The sequence below is a fragment of the Oryza sativa genome, chromosome 12 (assembly GCF_034140825.1).
Source record: "Oryza sativa Japonica Group chromosome 12, ASM3414082v1".
Lineage (NCBI taxonomy): Eukaryota > Viridiplantae > Streptophyta > Magnoliopsida > Poales > Poaceae > Oryza > Oryza sativa.
The window spans coordinates 27,338,902-27,359,227 of NC_089046.1; the positions used below are offsets into that span (position 1 = coordinate 27,338,902).

General features: G+C 39.9%; 3 protein-coding genes across 5 annotated transcripts; all 3 read right to left on the reverse strand.

The window, feature by feature from the left end:
* Window positions 1-8: 8 nt before the first annotated feature.
* On the reverse strand, window positions 9-4,889 carry LOC4352828 (cationic amino acid transporter 2, vacuolar). The gene is made up of 14 exons (XM_015764395.3): window positions 4,520-4,889; window positions 3,533-3,734; window positions 3,346-3,430; window positions 3,106-3,246; window positions 2,896-3,014; window positions 2,718-2,814; window positions 2,451-2,623; window positions 2,297-2,363; window positions 1,661-1,819; window positions 1,247-1,481; window positions 1,054-1,159; window positions 849-961; window positions 675-750; window positions 9-578 (listed from the first exon to the last, which is right to left on the reverse strand). The coding sequence occupies exons 1-14, from the start codon at window positions 4,647-4,649 to the stop codon at window positions 416-418; spliced, it is 1,866 nt and encodes a 621-aa protein (XP_015619881.1). The 5' UTR covers window positions 4,650-4,889; the 3' UTR covers window positions 9-415.
* Window positions 4,890-8,874: 3,985 nt separating this feature from the next.
* LOC4352829 (plant cysteine oxidase 2) lies at window positions 8,875-11,346 on the reverse strand. The gene is made up of 5 exons (XM_015764397.3): window positions 10,948-11,346; window positions 10,442-10,563; window positions 10,160-10,322; window positions 9,859-10,062; window positions 8,875-9,350 (listed from the first exon to the last, which is right to left on the reverse strand). The coding sequence occupies exons 1-5, from the start codon at window positions 11,213-11,215 to the stop codon at window positions 9,211-9,213; spliced, it is 897 nt and encodes a 298-aa protein (XP_015619883.1). The 5' UTR covers window positions 11,216-11,346; the 3' UTR covers window positions 8,875-9,210.
* Window positions 11,347-13,469: 2,123 nt separating this feature from the next.
* LOC9266309 (dihydrofolate synthetase) lies at window positions 13,470-19,561 on the reverse strand. Of its 3 annotated transcripts, none has more exons than XR_001541761.3 (11): window positions 19,182-19,561; window positions 18,860-18,957; window positions 18,443-18,593; window positions 17,721-17,783; window positions 16,870-17,031; window positions 16,216-16,407; window positions 16,015-16,114; window positions 15,547-15,681; window positions 15,337-15,468; window positions 14,683-15,100; window positions 13,470-13,929 (listed from the first exon to the last, which is right to left on the reverse strand). XR_001541761.3 is itself a non-coding variant. In XM_015762891.3 (10 exons), exons 1-10 carry the CDS (start codon window positions 19,461-19,463, stop codon window positions 14,733-14,735), a joined length of 1,683 nt encoding a protein of 560 aa, XP_015618377.1. In that variant the 5' UTR covers window positions 19,464-19,561; the 3' UTR covers window positions 14,495-14,732. The 3 variants fall into 3 exon arrangements, 1 of the variants encoding a protein (XP_015618377.1); XR_001541760.3 differs by lacking the exon at window positions 13,470-13,929 and adding an exon at window positions 14,495-14,577; XM_015762891.3 differs by lacking the exon at window positions 13,470-13,929 and having other exon boundaries at window positions 14,495-15,100.
* Between the last annotated feature and the right edge of the window lie 765 nt (window positions 19,562-20,326).

Here is a 20,326-nt window from a genome sequence, read left to right on the forward strand (position 1 = left end):
AAGCAAAAGAATGGGAATGTGTTGACTTTATTCATGTTGCAGGATCTGACCAAGGTCTTCAGCATTTCCCACTCAAGAAGACCTCGAGTGCAAAAGGTACATGGAAATATGAATTTTCCCAGCAGAAGCTGGGATATACTCTAGTGAATTTACACATATTACAGACCTTATCTTCATTATATATCTATTTAATATTCACATTCATTCAACTAGGTGCTTATACGAAATATGACCTTACACTATAATTTATACAATTTAAAAATCAATATATGAATTGAATTCTTCAAACCCATATGCCTGGCATGCAATACAGAACGCAGCAGCAGGAGTCCCTTTCAGCCAGGTTTGTTCAAAGTGTGGTAAAATTGATTTTGGAGCATTTCATCACTCAAGGCTTTGGTACTCTGCTCCTTACCTAGGCCACAAATCCTGATGAAGATGATGAACCGTATATCTCTTCCGCTTGCGCCACCGGAACATACACCACGTCGGTCAATGAGCTGTGGGTCCGGCCATAGAAAATGTACACGAATACTCCCATTACCAGCCATACCCCAACTCTCATCCATGTCCCTCCACTGGAGGCAAGGTAACAAGATTCAGAATTGAGTACAAGCTTGAAGCATATGACAGTTCTGAAGATAAGTACATGTGAGCAATGGACCATGACTTACCCCAAGTTTACTAACAAGTATGTGTTCACGAGGATGCACATCACCGGCAACAACGGAACGAAGGGGCAGATGAATCCTGCAGCAGGAGCAGCACCAAGATGTCGTGATATTAGGTAATTTCGTCAATAGAATCTAGTGTAGACAAGGTGCAGAGATGTGTTGTTATGTAAGTACCTCCAGAGTGACCAAATGAGTGCCTCCCGTCATCTTGGTCGATATAGCAGAGGACACCGAGACCGGCTAGGAGGAGTAGGCCACCAAAAACACAGAAGAAGCATCGCAAAAGGCTGACATGGCATGGAAGTGATGCATATATCAGAGTGATGAGTATCTTGGTTGCACATGGTAGGGGGATGAAATGTGTACAATTTGTACTTACAATGGCAAGAATGTGAAAGAAGCTGAAGTTGTGAGGACCACAACCCCTACACATACAGATGATATGCTGCAAACAGCTGCTTTCCGACGCTTTGACTCCTCCACACCTGAAGGATTTACAGAAAACCTGATTACTAAACTCAAGAAATGTACATCTACTTAGGAATGTCAAATAGACTAAGAAATGTACATACTTGTGTCTTGCTTCTTCTCGATAAGGGTGTCATTTATTGATTCTACCACAGATGACAACTGTTCATGATTCGCATCTACAGGAGGACCCCTAACCTTTTCCTCATCATATTCTTGGCTCAAACGGAATGACGCTTCCAGAGAAGATGGCAGGGGTACCTCATCTGGAGGAGCATATCTGAGGATCAAGATGGACACAGCAACTATAGTGAATGCAAGGAGTGTGCCCACACTGACCTGCAACCAAAATTAACTCTTTTTGCTCAGGCTAAAATTTCTGGTATTGTTTAGATACATAAAATTGCAGAGTATGCTAAAATATTCTCTGAAGGGAGGTCTGGTCATCAATCACATGTACCAAAGTACATCAAAATTCTCAAACGAAAACTACTTTGCAGTAGTTTCTAGATCCTCACCATTCCTGCCAGTTGTGACACATCCATGAAGAAGGCCAGACAAGCTGCACATATGCCAGTAACAATTGTGCTCTTGACAGGAACTTGTGTCCGCTGGTTGACATCAGAGAAGAAGGATGGCAAAAGCCCATCGCGTGCCATGGCCATCAATATTCTTGGCTGTGAGATAAGTAGCAAACCATAAATTCTCTAAATTCAAATATCTGTCTCAGCCTAAGATTATGGTTATACTATGTACATGTTGGATGAGAGAATACACATATCAATTTCCGATCCTCTAATCATGACATGTTATCTGTAGAAAGATACTTATGAGAGCAGACAATGTTATCAAGATTCCAGATTTAACGACTAACAGTCATGTAGCACTAAGAAACAACGAAATCTGTGGGGCTGTTGAACATTGGTTCAACTTAACTGATGAGCACACAGTTATACTACATCACAAAATTAATACTTGCTCATATAAAAAAAATTCTACTGTGATGAAATTTACTAAACAGAAAACATCAGCCTATATCAGTTACATATGGGGAAATGGTTGCATTTATAGGGGGTATTGACTATGATCATTTATGAATTGCAAATTTGCAATCATATAAGTTCCATCACATATTAATGGAGATTGTTGTATACCTGTGGCAGAATCGATCCCATCAAGGTTGAGCAAAGAGCAAGAACAGCACCAGTTGTAACAAGGTACCTAAACAAGATAGCCCCTTAACTGCCTCAGTTGGAAGCACAGTAGATCAATTATAGTAGAAAAAAAAGAGACAAAAAAAGTCCATACATGGCCCAGTGCATCCCATGTCTTGCAAAGGCTGATGATATAGGGGTATCTGGGTCCATAGCGAAATATGGTACCAGACCAACGATAACAACTGAAACCAACATGTATAAGGAACAGCAAACTGACAATGCTGTTCCTATTCCCAGTGGCAGATCTCGTTGGGGATTTTTCACCTGTTGTTAGGATGAAAGAATTCCCATTTATCAATACTGGCACTGATCTAGCAAACAGATGGATATTAATTGGGGAAATATGATCAGTCCATACCTCCTCGGCAGTGCTAGCAACTGAATCAAAGCCTATGTAGGCAAAGAAAACAGTTGCTGACCCAGCAAGCATTCCGTTCGCCCCATAAGGGAAAAACCTGAGGCAAAAAAAAAAAAAGGTTAAGTGCACCACTCACCAGCTAGAGAAAATCCAAAGCACCAAGAACGTTTCGCATTACCCGCCAGCCACCTTATAGCCGACCCATCCTGTTTGGAAGCCAATGTAACTGCCGGCTATAATAACAAATAGCATCACGAAGCAATTTAGGACTGTCACAACTCCTTGTACAAATGAGCTCTGCGACAAAAATTAAAGAGAGTAAATATCACATGTGGTACTTCTTGAAAAAGAGAGAAATATACTTCTGAATTAGAGAAGCAAGTGAGACCTCTTTTATCCCCTTGCATAGCAAGGCGGTGACAACGAGAACCAGGAAAGCCGCACAAGGATCGACAACAACATCAAACCATGGAAGCTCATGGCGTGCTAAAAACCATGGTAGACTATCCTGTCCTCCAAAAAATAAAGCCTGAAAAGACAAATATATACTGTTAGGTGGGACGCAAATATTCAACCATTAATCAACATGCTGCAGGAACAAGAGTGGTACAAGGGAAATCCTACTTACCAGATTGGGAGAAATGCCACGGGCAACAGCTGATCCGCCGATGGTGTATTCCAGTATCAATGCCCAACCAATCAGCCATGCAACTCTAAAAAAAATATAACATTGGACAATGTTAAGAACGCCCAATCAATGGAGCAAGAGAGGGCTATTCATGAACAATGTTTACTCTATTGTGTAGGTAAATTACCCTTCGCCAACGCAGATGTACGAATAATGGTAGGCACTTCCTGCAGAAGGGCAGCGACTAGCAAGCTCTGCATAACAGAAAGCTGAGAGTGCAGCTGCCACTCCAGCTATCAGAAATGAAAGTGTCAATGCCGGCCCAGCATGCTCCCGAGCAACTGTTCCCACAAGAACATATACTCCAGCTCCAATTGTTGAACCAACACCTGATAGATCATGAAAGGTTTCATGAACAATAAATTCATAGAAGCTGTATAAAATGTGGAAAGACATAATTAGACTTGTGGTAATTCGTTTTCAACTACTTTACTTCAAATTTAGCAGACATCAAGCATGTTATTTGCTTCAATAAGGTAGTAAAGTAATATTTAGGCATCTACCCACGGCCCACCTACCCAGCACTTACCCAACAAGATTAAGGTAGAAGCAAAGCAATAATTCTCCAAAACATTGCAAGAATCCATATCGAGATAAAACCATCATTCCCATAATTAAGGAGATTTACCAAGTACTACCTCTGTCCCAAAATGGAAGCTATTTCTAGCTATGAACCTGGACAGGTACATTTTCGGATCGTAACAGATCATGCCGGGCATCTGAATTCCGTGTTTGAATCAAAACTGTCTGTCTGAAACGCAGACTACCAGAAAACTCTATCTAAAAAGTTCATAATCCACAAGTTGAGCCGTTTAATAAGGACTAATATATGTGACACCCGGCCAATCAAAGACTCACAAACTTTACAAACCAAATCAAAACAATACAACTTTATATAACTTGTAATACTCAGCAAACATGACAACCAATTAACGAAAATCCAAACAGACTCTACCGAGAATCCTGCACCAAAAAAAACAAAAAACAAACACCACAATAATTCAAGCATAGAGATCACACCTTTCCCAAGCAATAATCCCTCAAATTTAACCAATCAGCACACAGGAAAGGAAGAGAGAGAGAAAGCAAAGGAAGCAGGAGAAAAGGTTCGGACCAATCGCGACGAGCTGCGTAACGGAGAGCTCCTTGGCGAGCTGGTGGCCGCCGGCGGCGCGGACCCGGTCGGAGTCCACCTGCTTCCGCCGCATCAGCGCCCTCATCGCGCCGCCTTCCTCGAGCCCCATCAAGATCCTACCCCGGGGAAACCGTGGATTCACACCCCAAGAAGCCGCCAAAAAGGCGCGATCTTTTTTTTTTCTTTTTCTTTCTCACCCGCACACGGCTCGATCAGCGAGCGGATAACGGCGAGCCGCCGGAGCTCGTCGGCGGCGGCGGAGCTAGCTAGCTCCCCGCGTGCTCCTCTTGCTGCTGCTGCTCTCTCCCTTTGCTTGAGCTATGGGGATTCTTGGGAGGAAGAGGAGAGGAAGGAGTAGAAGCCTCCTCTCTCTCCTCTTTATTTCATTTCAAGGCAGCATTTTTATTTTAAAAAATGTAATATAGTACTTATTAGTAGTGAAATTAATAATTTGTGCCCAATTAGTTGTTTTGATACTTACTACATCTGTCCTAAAATAATTATAATTCTAGATTGTTTAGTAATATATATTAAGGTTTGAGAGGATGTGTATTTGTGTGTAAAATAAGAAGAAATTCGAATAAAAAATGATCAATGAAATCATCAGTATTCTAAAATTCTATAAATATAATTATTATGGGACATAGACAGTATTTTGACACATTTTTAATAAGAAGAATAGTAGTAGTAGTAGGTGAAATTAAATACTGTTTTGGCTAGACAGTCTGACCCAATTAAGTTCTTTGTTATCAAAGGACTTAATTATGCCAATCGATTTTGCTTTCCTCACTGGAACAGTGCACCGAAACAACCGGCTAACTCTGACTGACAGGTGGGTCCAACTCAAAGTTGAGCTTGGAGACCCCACATCTCAGTGACATTGTGTCTGAGAAGAATCTACCAGGAATTTGGCGGGCTTAACGCAGGACCAAAACGTGTGCTAAGAATAGTAGTTGAGCTTAAGAAATTCATAATCCATGTGCAACCTTTGGGGCTACTTATAAGCTAGACTTAATTACCAACACGCAATAATGTTGCCTCGCCATTAGTTTGCAAATTTTGTTGACTCGGCAAATGTTGGTTTGGCTATGATTATTAATTTTTGTTGGTGTTGTTGTGATGAACAGGACATATGATGTAGAGATTGAAAAGCAAAAGGCTATTATTTCTAGAGCCAGAGGTCGCTGTCCCCCAAAATTAAGTTTGATTTCATTTTCTCTTTACGTGTCCAAATGGGCTAATTAGCAATCCCTTGTTGGCATCATCTAGGTTTTTTATATAAAGTTCCAATCTACCTGTTCCCAAATACGGCAAGACAAGACAATTTCTCTTTTATTTAGATTTCGGAACACGGCTAATAATTTAATACTGTATCTTGCTGGATTTTATGAATATATAATATAGTACTTATCTTGATGTATGCATCACCACGAGAGAAATGCATGGAAGAAATGCGATGCTCTTGAGATCTACATCATATAATTGAGATGTCACTGTCTTACAATTGGCCTACTAGCATGAAGCTACAGGTTTTTCTTTGACAATAACAGCTGCAAGATGCTGACTCAGCAAATATAGGCTGGTTACTTTTTTAATAATGGAACTTATTGTGGACTTTACTTAAAAAATTACAACCAGTTGTTAGAAAGGTTCCAGGACAAATGACTGTTTGAGTTATAAAATTATAGCTTGAAAAGAAAAGTGAAAACTACCTTGACACCAATGTAAGAAGAGATATGTTCGTCTATGATTGATCGGAGTATGTATAACCGTTGTTTCTCCTAATAGGTTATAAAAATATTGTTTATTTTAGAACTTATAAGAGTATTGCATGTATTAATTACATGTCTTCCTCAAACTAACAAAGCAGATTTTTTGAAATCAATTATTGATCTTTTTATCGATTGAATTTTGCTCCCATCACCGCTGGCGACAGACTCAGTAAATATAGGGTGGTTGTAATTAGTAATGTAAATTATAAATAAATATTATATATATTCGGGAGAGTATGTCGCCGACCAATTCCACGTGTCCAAGCTGTTTCGTTCTTATCCAATAGGCTTGCGTTTTGCTAGCTTGTGGTCTAAATTAATCAGGCAGTTGGTGATTAGCCAAAGCTCGGGCTAATATGAACTTTGACAATATGAATAACTAATTAAGTGGCCAGGATGCCAACACGTACGCCAACTTGATCTTAACGCGTCATGCGAGTATATATATGCAGCTCTCTATATACACAGTAAAATCACATGCAAGCATGTCTTGCCACTAAGGACACTTTACTGCCTTTAGTACTTAATTAATTATTAATTAAACTTTTATTTACTCAACACTTGCTAGCTAATCATTGGGGGTTTAATTGGCAGGGCAATACTACTGCCACTGGGTGGTTATTTTTCATCTACTGCTTGTCTGCACTTGTTCTATCCAAGTACAGAGATCACAGAACAGAAGATCATATTAGATTAAAAACAGAAGATCAGAGCTCTGCAAAACTAATTATCTGGTCTAAGAACCTGTAAGATTCTTCTATTGTAAACTACTAGTCATTGGTTACTTCTGAAAAGGTTTGTCTGCATGAGAAGCAACATTTTATACTAGTACTACTATATAGGAGTATCATACTATGTTCTTCAGGATGAGAGCCTTGTCAAAATTGGCCTCAATTATCTCCATTCCAGAAGCAAAAGGAAGTGCAATTATGCAAGAAAGGAATAAAAGATTTTTTTTCTTTTTGCAGTCTTGTAGTGAAAAGGACATGGTCAAAGAAAAGAACATCAGGTGTAGCCAATAAAGAGAAGGAAAAAAACAGTTAGATGTGGACGACATGAAGGTAGCGACCCGAGTTCAGAAGAGAAAACTTCAACAATAAGATATTTTCACTGCTATTAATTTCTCTGCAGATGGTTGCGGGCCTCTTTGATGATGCATGCTTAGCCCACGTACGGTGAGATTAATTTGGGCCGAGATGCAAACGAGCAGGTGTGGCTTGGGCCTGATAGGAATTTGCAACAATTTAGATTGATAGATGCTGAAAGTATTGTCATGGATCCAAATAATCATTCAATTAGCAGCCAAATTTTAAATTAGCCTAAGTGTTTTTTCATCATTTCCTATTTTTCTAGTCACTAGAAAAAATACCCATGCATTGCAACGGGTGAAATCTATTATAATCTTATTATTGTTATAGGGACTACCTATACATTTGTCGATAAATTTTTCCCTAAAAATTTGACAGATGTAATTATAGTACAATCGTAGTGTAATTACACTGTAACTTATATGTAATTACACTGCAACTTGCATGTAACTACAGTGTAACTTATATGTAAGTTTCACATAATTTTGAATCGTTGGATCTATTACAAGATTTGTTTTGGTGAGGAAGAAAACAAATCATAGCACACACATATGTGAAAGAATTTGTTCCCACGACCTCCATTTTACCGAAATAACATGTAACGGAGAGATTTTTGAAAGTTACATACAAGTTACACTATAGTTACAGTGTAATTACATGCAAGTTACAGTGTAATTACACTACGATTGTACTGTAATTACATCTGTCAAATTTTGGGGGAAAAATTTATCGACAAATATATAGCAAAATCGATTGTTATATGGTTTAGTTAAGATGAAATTTACTGTGAGAGTTCGCTTGGATATATATATTTTTAGAAAATCATGAGCTGCAGTTAGGAGTCTGATCGTCTCAAGAAAGCATGCTAGTTTTTTAAAACAAATTTATTATATGATTTCTTCTGTATTACCAAATGTGAACGCTCTTAAAAAACAACTCAAATACGGATATGTATTTCTAAAAACAAATGAACTTAAAAACCGACTCATACATGGATGACGTACCAAAATACCGACAAAAACATTTTTAATTTTTATAATAGTAGAAATATATCCTATAAAATAATACTCCCTCATTCCTAAATTAATCATCATGTAATAGAATCTAAAATTTCTCATCATTATATAACTGCATAGACATAAATTTCATCGGAATACAATTAATGCAGTACAGGAGAATGCGTGCATGCTAGAAAATTTCTCATCATCATATAACTGCATGAACATGAATTTCATCGGAATACGAATGCGTGAATGCTAGAGTGTAATTGGTATGAGGTTTTAATCGATGCATGCATTGTGAGAGAATATGTACATGATATCTTAATTGATGTGATTTAAATTTTTCTTGGTCTTGATACATGATCAATTTGGAAATGAGGGAGTAGTTGCCTTCTTAGAAAAGTTATACGGTTTATCAGTCGTATCCCAACCATATACTTTACAATTCTGAAAAATTAAAAGAAGAGAGAGAATGTCTAAATTTACTCCCTTACATTTTAACCCCAATAGATCGATTCTTACTTTTCAATACAAAAAGGGCATCCAACATAACTGAAATATTGGAGTCTACGCATACATGTACTGAAGTACTGAACGAACTACTGACCAAAGATTAAGAAAAGGGCATCACTGAGACTGAAAGACAGCATCAGGCATGCAAGAACTGAAAGCTCAACTCTGCATGATTGATTCGCATTTGCATCTATGGCTATCTGCTGTCTACTACATGGTTAGACGTCGACGGATTCACAGCTGGGCTGGCCGTCCATGTCGGAATATCACTCTTTCAGATCAGGACAAGCCGGCGGTCATTCGTCATCGGAGATCGGCGGGCCGCCGTACCGGATCTGGCGCATCCTCAGCATCCGCGGAATGGTCTCCGTTAGCCATGAGAGGCGATGGCCTTCTTCGTCGACTCCGGTGAGCTGATCGGCCGCGCCATTTTTCACTGTCGACACAAAAGCAAATTCAGCTTCGGTAAGTCTCGAGTGCAGTAACATATGCAGGTAATAGATGTGAAAATGATGAGGGTAAGTGGATTTAGGAAATTTTGGTGCAATTATGGACCAATGGTCAACAGGTCAAGGAACCTATCATGCAGGTAAGCTCAAAACCGTGTGCTCGCAACACCAATCAAGAGGACATGTTGCAAGTGGAGTACGGCAATATCATATATTCATATACACAAAAAGCTATCTGTTGGTTGTTAATTTAACAAACAAAACCTCTTTCCTTATTCAGTGGGCGTCTCCTATGCCAAACTACTGATTTGATAGGCTAACAATTAGGCATACATTGCACACTTGCAAGTAATCAATGCCTAAACCGTACATTTAGCCTCTTAGATCATGTTAAAGCAGCAACAAGTCAAAATAACTATTACTCAAATTTCCAAACTATAAAAATAGTATGTACCAATGTTCTGCAAAATAAATACTGCAGAATTTGCTACTTACCCGAATGACGTGAGTAGGGAATAGCGCGGTAATATGTGCAGTCTCGGCCATCTTCCGTGGAATAAGGGGGGCCAAGAATGTCGAGAATTGCACACGGCGCAATAGCTCGAAACCGGTGCATGTTCCCTCCTGTTGTAGGATACAGGACTGATGTATCACATGGTGCTGTAAAAACGCCATTCACCACTCTCTTTGCCAACCTCACTGCAACAATGAACTCTACCAATATCAGTATGGCGGAGGATGCATGATGGTGAAGACAGACGACCGTTAAAAAGTGTCGAATTGTTCAAAAGCTTACATTGATCACCCGACGATGAACTACAACTTAAGGCAGGCTCAGGATCAACCCAATCATACGACCTTATGTGCAGCGATCCGATAAGTAGTTTACTGAACACCGTCATTCCAGGGTGATCATGCAGTGGGATGATCGCATTTCGTGGTAAGAAGAAGATAATCATCTGGCACGGTAAGAAGAATGTTAGAAAATTTGTTTTAGACATGAGCCATTTTGATACCAGAAAAACATATCGTGGTAAATCTTGAATTCAGTTAGTTTCGTGCACTGCCTGCTACTTACCGTAAAGTTGTCGCATTCATATAATGTAGTGTTTTTAATGAGCGGGATTCCTTCGTCATCATCTCTAGCCGTGAAGAATTCTTGGTCTGCCCTAAGGCCAACATCTTCGGGTTTCATTTTATCTGCAAATAGCATCACAAGCGATTCAAATTCAGTTAATTCAGCTCATCAAACAGACACAAACTACCCACATATACTGTATAGGCATGGGCCATAATATTTATTTTGTTAGGACAAAAGGCTATCCGTTGCTACCAGGTGATAATTAACATGTGCTAAAGGAAGAAAGTTCAGAACATTTCATCTGAACAATTTCTGCAGGCAAATCCATACCCAACCAAAAAAAAAAACTGTACACATCATCAACTACAATTCAACAAAACATGTCGAAACCAGTAATCTTACTACTAGATTGTTGCATGCACGAACAAATAAAAAAAATCCAGCTAAATCTGCATGATAAACTGGAACATGAACTGCATGAAAGAAAGAGAGAGGGGACTCACCGAGCATGGAGCAGAGCAGGTCGACCTCGCCGGGGGCCGGGACGGTGCCGGTGCCCCTGAAGACGGCGCGGCAAGCCCGGAACAGCCGCTGCAGCGGCGACGCCTCCGCCTGCACCCGCCTGCTCCCCCCGGCCCCAGCCGACGGCGCCACCGCCACCCGCCTCCTCTTCACCGGCGGCGCCGCCTCCACCCCGCCACTCCTCTCCTCCTCCACCACGCCGCCGCCATCGCGGCCACCTCCCCCCCTCGATCCCCTCCCCACCTTCATCAAAGATCCAACCAAGAACAACAGCAACAAGAAGCAAGAAGCAGCAAGAATCAAGAATCAAGAAGCAATGCGTGGAGGAGGAGAGGTGCAAGAAGCAGCGAGGGAGGGAGAGATATACTGGCGCTAGAAACAGGGAGGGGAGAAACTAGGGGCAGCATCAAATCCATGGACAGCGACGTGAATACCGCCGCTGGGTTGGGTTGGGTTGGGGATGCAAACCCTCCGCGACGGGAGAGAGAAACCGGATTTTATTTATTTCTTCTTTTTTTTTTTTGGCGCGAGAGAGAGAGAGAAACGTGGCGGTGGTTTTGGCGCGCCCGCCATTTGTGGAAGGCGGAAAGCAAAACCGCCGTCTTCCTACCCAAATCCGGTATTCCACGGAACACAGATTTTCTTCTCTATTCTCCGTATCAAATCTGGGGAGCATTTCATCCTGCTTAGTACTACTGTAGTACTCTCTTCGTCCCATTATATAATTGATTTTAGGCGAATATATGTTCAGATTTATCGTAATAAGATGTGTCATATCTATCCAAAATTTTTTATATTATGAGACGGAGGGAGTATCAAATTAAGTTGAAACTGAAGGTTGAGTAGGCGCACTAAAATGAGAGATTTATTAGTGTATGAGTAATTAAGTTTTAATTATTACAAACTTGACGAATATATATATTTGATTTTTGAAAGTAATTTCTGTATAGAAAGTTTTCGCATGGAACGTAATAAACAATAAACAGTACTCCACCCTTCCTAAATATAAGGATTTTACTCCTTCCGTCCCATTTTAAATGGGACCATGAGTTTCCTTGTCCAACTTTGATCCTCCTCTTATTTAAAATTTTTTTAATAATTAGTATTTTTATTGTTATGAGATGATAAAATATAAATAGTACTTTACTTGTGACTTATGTTTTAAGTTTTTTTAAAAAGATTTTAAATAAGACGGACAGACGGTTAAAAAAGTTGGACGCTGAAAACCAACGCTGCATTTAAACTGTGATGGAGGGAGTAGTATAGTAATGAGAAAAGAATGGGGCTGCCCAATTTGCTAATCCAAATCCAAATATCTAATCAAGCTATAGTAATAAGCTGGACACGGATGACTCTTCAGCAATGGAAGAGTCGCCATCGCCGACGACCAGTGGGGTGAGACTAGTGAGAGATACTGACAGACCAGGTGGATCTCATCTGGAGTTGCAGTTCAATTGCATTGCTTAATTTTCTTGCAAAAGTTAGTAAAGTGAATCTTGCAGCTGATGAAATTGCAAATTGCAACGCATCTCATGATAATGTCCCGTTTCTGTTTTTTTTTCCCTAAATTAGATCAGTTGGTTATGTGCCTTTTTTGCTTGGAAGAGTAAATGTGATCTCAGTAAAGTTCTTGCATGTGGCATATAAGGAATTCTTTTACCAGTTCTTTGGTTCATGGGCTTTCTTTAGCTTTGTTGCCACTTTCATAAACAGAAGATGAAAGTGGACACTGAATTATCTCATATATGGGCACTGTCTGACGGCACCATCGTTTCATTTATGTTTATCCTTATACTTATCCCTACGACTTACTAGAAAAAAAACATAACTTATGGATAAAACTTTATATACTGTAAAATAAACTACAATAGAAAAACCACAAAATCAAATTTAAAACTTATTTTTCAAATTTAGATTTTTGACTTATGAGTATAAGTATAAGCGAAACAATGGACAGTGAATTATCAACGTGTTTGTTCTAACAAATGCAAAACCAACTCCAAAACCTGTCACTGATATAAGCTTTTGTGATAAATTTGGAGGTAATTCCAATGATAAGTTTAATTGTTGTAGTAGGAGTACCATTTACTACCACCTCACTCCTAAAATACTTATCGCTTTGAGTTTTTGTTTATAATATTTGATCGTTCGTCTTATCCGAAAAATTATGAAATTATTATTTATTTTGTTTGTGATTTGCTTTATTATCAAAAGTAATTTAAGTATGACTTTATATTTACATTAATTTTTTAAATAAGAAGAATGATAAAGGTTGCAAAGAAAAAAAAAATCAAAACTACAACTAATTTGAGACGGAAGAGTAACAGACAATTAAAGTACCAATTAATTACTGTACGAGTTTGGTTAGCAGGAGGACACAGACAGGACAGTGAGGACAAAGTGGCAGTAGTACTGCTCGTGAGTGAACCACCACAGATCGACAGGTGGCACTGCCACGTGTCCCTGCTCCTCAAAGGTGGGCCCACAAAACCACCTAGGAACGTACGAATGGATGGATCATCAATCAATGGATAAACGGATGAATGAATGCAGTCGCCACTAGGAGTAGCTACTCCTACAAGGTACAGTACCTTACCTGTACAGGCCAACCAACCTCTTCTCTATCCATTCAGCGTCGATTTTTTTTCATTTAAAAAATAAACCATTTTAAAATTTATTTTGAACCTTTTGGAAACAACACTAACACCAGCAAAAAAGACCTGACCAAATAACGGTGTCATACTAGCCAGACCGACGTAACAGTGTTGTTTTACCACGAGGCGTAGCCAAAAGATTCAGATCAAGTTTTGAATGAGTTTATTTTTAAAATTAAAAATTCAAAAAAAAAATAAAAAAAAACTCCAGCCTCACACATTTCACACGCTGCTGTTCTGTCCTCAGCTTCAGGTCCAAACGAAGAGAAGGAAGAGAGATTTTTTCCAGGGCAAGGCACCGACAGCAACCTGTCAAAGCAAACAAGATTCCAGCACCAACAAAGCATCAGCTGTACCACAAAACAATGGGCATCAGGAGCAGTATTTCTCCAAACCACACAACGTGCCATATACAAACACGGCGTTTCACTCACGCTATAATTCTTGCACCCATCACATGCAAATGCTAATGACACTACGACAGTAGGAATGAATGACCCGGCTCCAACAGTTGGATGATAGTAAGATAGTAAAGTAAAGTAGAGAAAAGAAAACCACCCTCTCAACCATTGTGGGAGAGTTGACCATGTCCCTATATTTTACAATGATTGACACAGTTTTGACCGAGTTATGTATTCTATATTATATTATAATTATGCTATTAAGATCTTTTCGGGTTTGTATTATGTTCAAACTCTTTAAGTTTAACCAAATTTATAGAAAATAAAATAACATTTGCAATACCAAATTAGTTTCATTAAATCCACTATTAAATATATTTCATAGTATATTTGTTTTGTTGGAAATACTATTATATTATTCAACAAACTTGCTTGACTTGAGAAAAAAATATAACACCTTATAACAGAGGGAGTACATAGTAAGATAGCTGGTTTTAATATATAGATCAAAATACCCTCATTAATATCTCAATCACAGGAAACATGGTAGGCAAACCTGGTTAGACAAGTAAGATGAGGAAAGTTTAGGGAAAATGTATTGACATTTGTGAAATGACAATGTATTTATTAGTGATTAGAAACTGAGGGAGTAATTGTGTACCAGCCTGTTGCAAGCTAGCTACCTCCAGTCATGTTCATCAACAGAGGCAGCTACTGCCTAAGCTGTCCAAGAACTGACGAAACCATGTGCAAGGAGCCGGTCACGCAGATCAGCCCAGTGTCGCCATCTTCTTGGGTCTGAAGCAGCCGAGAGGCAACCCTGATCAGGTCGGACGAAAATGGCGTGCAACATCCAATCAGCATGGGTTTGTCACCGCTCAAGGACCGGGATGTCGTGGGACGGCTGGCGATGATCGGAGCTTCAACGCCGGTGATCGTCCCTATGTCCGAGTAGCAGCTGATGCCCTGGCTTTGTGCAGCAGCCATCCATATCTCCTTCAGTGATGAAGCTGGCATAGACCGGGAGCGTCCTCCAGCAATGCTCGCCTCTGTCAGCAATACAACATCTGGTCTTGGGCCTGTAACAAAAAAAAAACGTGCCTTATAAGCAAACAAAAAGATTTGATTGCAATTCTCGCCCCAAATGAAGGGAAATGGTTTTTTGTATGGCGAAGAATGACATGGATTGATGGGATGATAGTATCCCTAAGGTCTTCATGAGACGGCATTCATGAATTTGTGCTTAAAATCAAATAATAAGCCAATTGATCCGATGCGTGTGGATTTGAAATGTTTAGAGTGGGAAAAATCTTGCCTGACAGAAGCTGTTCAGCAAAGGCCAAGTGTTCTTTGTCATTGGCCATTCCAACAACAAGAGCCAAAGGCCCTCTTGGTTGGACAGTTTTTATCACATCTGATAAAGCCTTTGCTGATGCCTCGGTATGGGCTGAAAAGTTTAAAACATTAGATGAATGAAGGGACATTAAGGAGGAAAAAAACTTAAGAATAGCTCATTGTAAAAGACCTCCATCGACAAGTACACTGGATGTTCCATCAAGCCCAAGTACTGAAGTCTCCTCTTTTGTAAGAAATTGGCTTCTCCCGGGCAGTTGTGTCTTCTCTAAACCAGCTTGGATTGATGTATCAGAAATATTCCATCCTTAACTTCCCAAAGCCATTTGATAGGATGAAAACAGATTAGAATTATGCCAATAACTCAACGACTGTAAGGTGGAGATGCAAATGAAGAATCACAAAGAAAAAATCTTCAAGAGAGAGAGAGAGAGAGAGAGAGAGAGCACACTAGTAAGCATTCAATCTTCTAATACGGTAATCTATGAAAGCAACCGCACAGTAAAAGAACAAGTGAACAGTGAACACCCATCTCAGAAAAGAAAACCCACACACTGCAATAAGTACACTTCAATGGAAGTGACCAGATCATCCATGAAGAATTTTGATAGGCATGATGGCATTCTTATGGTTTTACTACCTAGCTCACGGAGACATAAAGCTGTGCAGCAAGCTGTTACAGCATTCTGGCGCTGATGATCTCCCAGCAACTGGAGTTTTAAATCTTGCAATTCAATAAACTGCAAATATAATCGTTTGGACTTGATAAGTAAAGAGAGAGAAATCAGTAATCCCCTACTTATTTCTGGAGAAATAGATAAGGTTGGCAATGGAACTATACCAATGGAATATCATTTGAAATCTCGATGACAATGTCACAGCTTTGATAAGGTTTTCCACAATCCCAACCAATGCATCTTGTGATGCTCCTGATGCCGGGATCGCATGCAGATATTACGGGAGATTGTGTTAAGAATGCTCTATCCCGGAGAATTTGCTCGATATCTGGGGAAAATGGGCCACCAATTATAACCTGAAAATATTTGGTATGCAGACAGCAAACTCCATGTCAGGAACCATACAGGTAACCTGGAACTGTGGTGACATTGGTCTGAACACAATGCAGCAGCATCACTTGATATGTAAATAACATTGCAAACAACTCAACAAATTTAATCACATAAACTCTTGCTAGAAGTGGCACATGTGAGAAGTGCTTGCAATGAGAATATTTTAGCCATGCTGGTCATGCTCATGCCTCTGGAGGAATGAAGCTTCACATATAGAACTTACACTTAGAAGAAAAACAGGATTTGTCTGGTAAAATAGTTTGATAACAAGTACAAAATTAACATAGAAGACAGTAATCAAAATATGATAAGAGAAAAGCAATACAAAATTAATCACTCAATCAGAATATAAGCTGGAATTACAAGCAAGAGCAAATTAATCATGATGAACATGGAAAGGGCCAAAGATGAGAGAACAACATAACTGGTCGCTCCTGCTTGATGATTCCAGACTTTGCCACTGCTATACTTTGTAAAGAACCACCCAAAGCAGCCAAATGTTCTTTCCCTACTGTTGTTATGACAGATGCAGCTAATTCAGTACTTTGTATGACGTTTGTGGCATCTCTAGCTCCACCGAGGCCTGCCTAGGCAACCAATAGAAAGAAGAGCCAATAATTTGTCACAGTAGGTGCAAATGCTATAAAGTTGAATTCAATAATCAGTTTTAAACCCTAGAGGCCTACTTTTGATTAGTGCTAGATCTCAATAAAAGAGAACAAAATCAATAGTTAGAACCGACTTTGGAAATACAGACATCCTACTCTCCAAATGAGGCCTAGAAATATTGCTAACTCTTAGAAACTTGTTCTTCTGGGAACTGCCTTATGTCAAACCTATTATTTAATTGTGAGTAATGCCTTGCAGTAGACACCTAATATCATATTGTTAGCCACAATATCAGCTGTATCCAAATTCTGTTGTTACATTGGAAGATCGGAGATGATGAGATTGCACAACTGATGCAAGGAGCAATTATATAGAAAAGAATATTAAAGAGAGAACACTTGAATCATTCCTAAAGATATTTTGAATTTGAGACAGCAGCCCCCACGAAAGTTTTTTTTTCCCCAGTAGGGCAGGTGCATTCCTGTTATTTCATTTCCACATTTTGTAATATAAGTGCATAGGTGCTAGACAACTTTTGTGAAAGCAAAATTGATTTCTACTCCACTTTTAACATTTTGAAGCAATATATATATATATATGAAAACAAACCATAAGAATTATAAAACATAGTAGCATCACTATCCACCAAAAAAGTTAAATAACTTACTTCGACAATAGCAATGTCAACATTTTCTTGTGAGAATAGGAGATATGAGAGAGCTGTGAAAACCTGCAGAACCATAGCAGTACTTTCTAAGCTCATGGTCATCAGAAGTGAAATATGAGAAATTAATGCCTGTCAATATTTCTAACATGACTAAATATGCTCAGTGAGTGCATTTTGGTTAATCTTGAATTGAGTGAGAACATAGCAACTGTACAAACTCAATACATTATCAACCAAAGAAAAGTGCAAATGTTAACAAACAAAAGTAACACTGATGCAGTAGGGCAGTATGAGGACTCAGAACACAGCTTTGCTAAATGATCACAGAGTAAAATGCAATTAACAACAAAGTGTGGTGCCCATTTTTTCCTTATTGCTACAGGCACCATCATGCTTTCCTATACTAGCAGTTGGACATGGACTTAAACCAGCAAGTTCATGTAATCATGTTATATTGGCAAATATATTTTGGTATGAAATAGTTTTGCCATTGTATACATGAAAATTAGACTACTTACTCAGAAGAGATGAAAGAAAAGGACAGCAGCAACACCATAGATTCATGAAATGATCTGAACTAATAAAAGAAAAACCATAGATTCAAGAAAGCAGTTACAAAATAGACTTTGTTTATTTCATCTTGCATGCATTATTGCTGTTTTTTTTTCAATCGAAGAATCCACCAGCATATAATAATTCTCTGAGGAAAAAAGAGAGAATACCTCAAAGTGAGTCAGGGCTCCATCTTCTGATTCTATTGATTGACCAATGGCTTCTTTAGCATGACCAAAAAGATCCCTCAACAATTCAGCTGAAACAGGACCTCCACTTTGTCCAACAGAGATGCGTTCACGAATTGTTAGAAGATGTGGGCTGCAACCATAGTTTAATGCATTATAATTATCACTTAATTGTAATTCTACTCCGAGGAAATCAACAAGGCTCACTTAAGTATAACTCTACAATCTAGATACGGTGAGTAAATGTTTGAAACAACTCAAGATGAAAGGAAACAACACAGAAATATATCATAGATCCTTCACATCCTCATTGTATATCGAACAGTCAATTAACAAGATACATTTTCCAACTAGAAAAAAAATAAGTGATTAAATAATCACAGTGATGTCGTGGAGTACCTAGTATAGCATCCAACATTGTAGCCTTGTTCCCTCATGATATTGGACAGGAATGCAGCAGTTGAACCTTTCCCCTTGGTGCCAGCAATATGAACAGCCTATAACCACATCAGTTCAGTTTCACCCAAATATCCATCGCATTGCTTCCATGCAAAGTGAAATCATGATTCATATGCAAGGTGGATGCCTAATGCTTGAAACAAGCAAATGCCCCAGCAAAATCACGCATTATCCCATTCTTATATTTTTACTAGTTTCTTGCAAGTTTCAAGGCAAAGCTGTGAGGCTGTGGTAGTAAGGAGAGGGTGGTGGGGGGTCTCACCGGGAAGTGGGTGTGGGGGTCGCCGAGGCGGCGGAGGAGGCGGCGCATGCGGCCGAGGTCGAAGCCGTCGTCGGAGTCGGTCCCGGCGCCGCGCGGCACCCCGGAGCGCTCGTAGTTGCGCAGCCGCTCCATGTACTCATAGAACTCCCCGAGCTGGCCATCCTCCCCGCCGCCGCCGCCGCCGCCGCGGGCTCCGGCCATCGCAGTGACGAGGCCGCGGCGGGCGCTGCCTCGCAGCAGGCTGCGAGACCGGAGGAGCGAGACGGGGAAGCGGGGGAGCATGCGGTGAGGCCGTACTGCCGTCGCGCCGGCGGCGGCGGCGGAGTTCGCCGGAGGGAGGAGTGGAGGCGCCGCCGTGTCGTCGGAGAGGTTGTCGCCTTGTCGGGGATGAGCCGCTCGCCGTCTTTTTGTTGGCCCACTACTTTTTAGTGGGCCGTAGCTTGTGGACGGCCCACTACGTTTTCTCCATTTCTCAATCTCATTCTTGGGCCGCAGGCGAGTTACAACACTTTACCGGCTCAACACAGATGGGCCGCAGGTAGACCGAAAGCCTCGAGAATAAGATCATCTGTCATCCCTTAACTTTACAATAAGATTGTTTAACTCGTTTATACATTACTAGTATATAATACTCCCTCCGTTTCACAATGTAAGTCATTCTAGCATTTCTCATATTTATATTGATGTTAATGAATATATATGTTTAGATTCATTAATATCAATATGAATATGGAAAATGTTAGAATTATTTATATTATGAAACGGAGGAATTACGTAATAATAACCATTTATGGTGGTGTAGCCAATTATTTTTCACCCAACATTTCGTCAGGGATGTCAGGAAGTGATTGTTTGCTGTCAGCCATTCAGCTTGATGACCCTAAATCACTGGACCCTCGTCATGGTAGTACTTGTTTTGCTTGTAGCAATGCCTAGCTTTCATTTGCATATCGACACAGTGATCTCTTGTTGCTGCAAGCCTGAAATTGTCTGGATGCTGCATCTGAAGCTACCTGAAGCAAAGCAACACTGCAAGATTTATCCCATGGAAGGTAAAGCTCCACTTGTTTCTTCCAGACTGGAAGCTGAAGCTCATCAGTTGATCAGAATAGCACGACGTGCTAGCTGGTCAACTCCTGGACTAC

Bases quoted from the DNA above. Each gene is read 5' to 3' on its own strand.
- LOC4352828 (XM_015764395.3), bottom strand. From the start codon at position 4,649: ATGGGGCTCGAGGAAGGCGGCGCGATGAGGGCGCTGATGCGGCGGAAG. The intron at 3,735-4,519 runs GTCCGAACCTTT...ATGATCTATCAG, and splicing joins TACGCAGCTCGTCGCGATTG to GTGTTGGTTCAACAATTGGA. The intron at 579-674 runs GTAAGTCATGGT...CCTTGCCTCCAG, and splicing joins TACTTGTTAGTAAACTTGGG to TGGAGGGACATGGATGAGAG.
- LOC4352829 (XM_015764397.3), bottom strand. From the start codon at position 11,215: ATGAAGGTGGGGAGGGGATCGAGGGGGGGAGGTGGCCGCGATGGCGGC. The intron at 10,564-10,947 runs GTGAGTCCCCTC...TGCTATTTGCAG, and splicing joins CCTGCTCTGCTCCATGCTCG to ATAAAATGAAACCCGAAGAT. The intron at 9,351-9,858 runs GTAAGTAGCAAA...TTGTGTCGACAG, and splicing joins TCCCTACTCACGTCATTCGG to TGAAAAATGGCGCGGCCGAT.
- LOC9266309 (XM_015762891.3), bottom strand. From the start codon at position 19,463: ATGCTCCCCCGCTTCCCCGTCTCGCTCCTCCGGTCTCGCAGCCTGCTG. The intron at 18,958-19,181 runs GTGAGACCCCCC...ATGTGGTTATAG, and splicing joins ACCCCCACACCCACTTCCCG to GCTGTTCATATTGCTGGCAC. The intron at 16,115-16,215 runs GTATAGTTCCAT...TTATATTTGCAG, and splicing joins TTTCAAATGATATTCCATTG to TTTATTGAATTGCAAGATTT.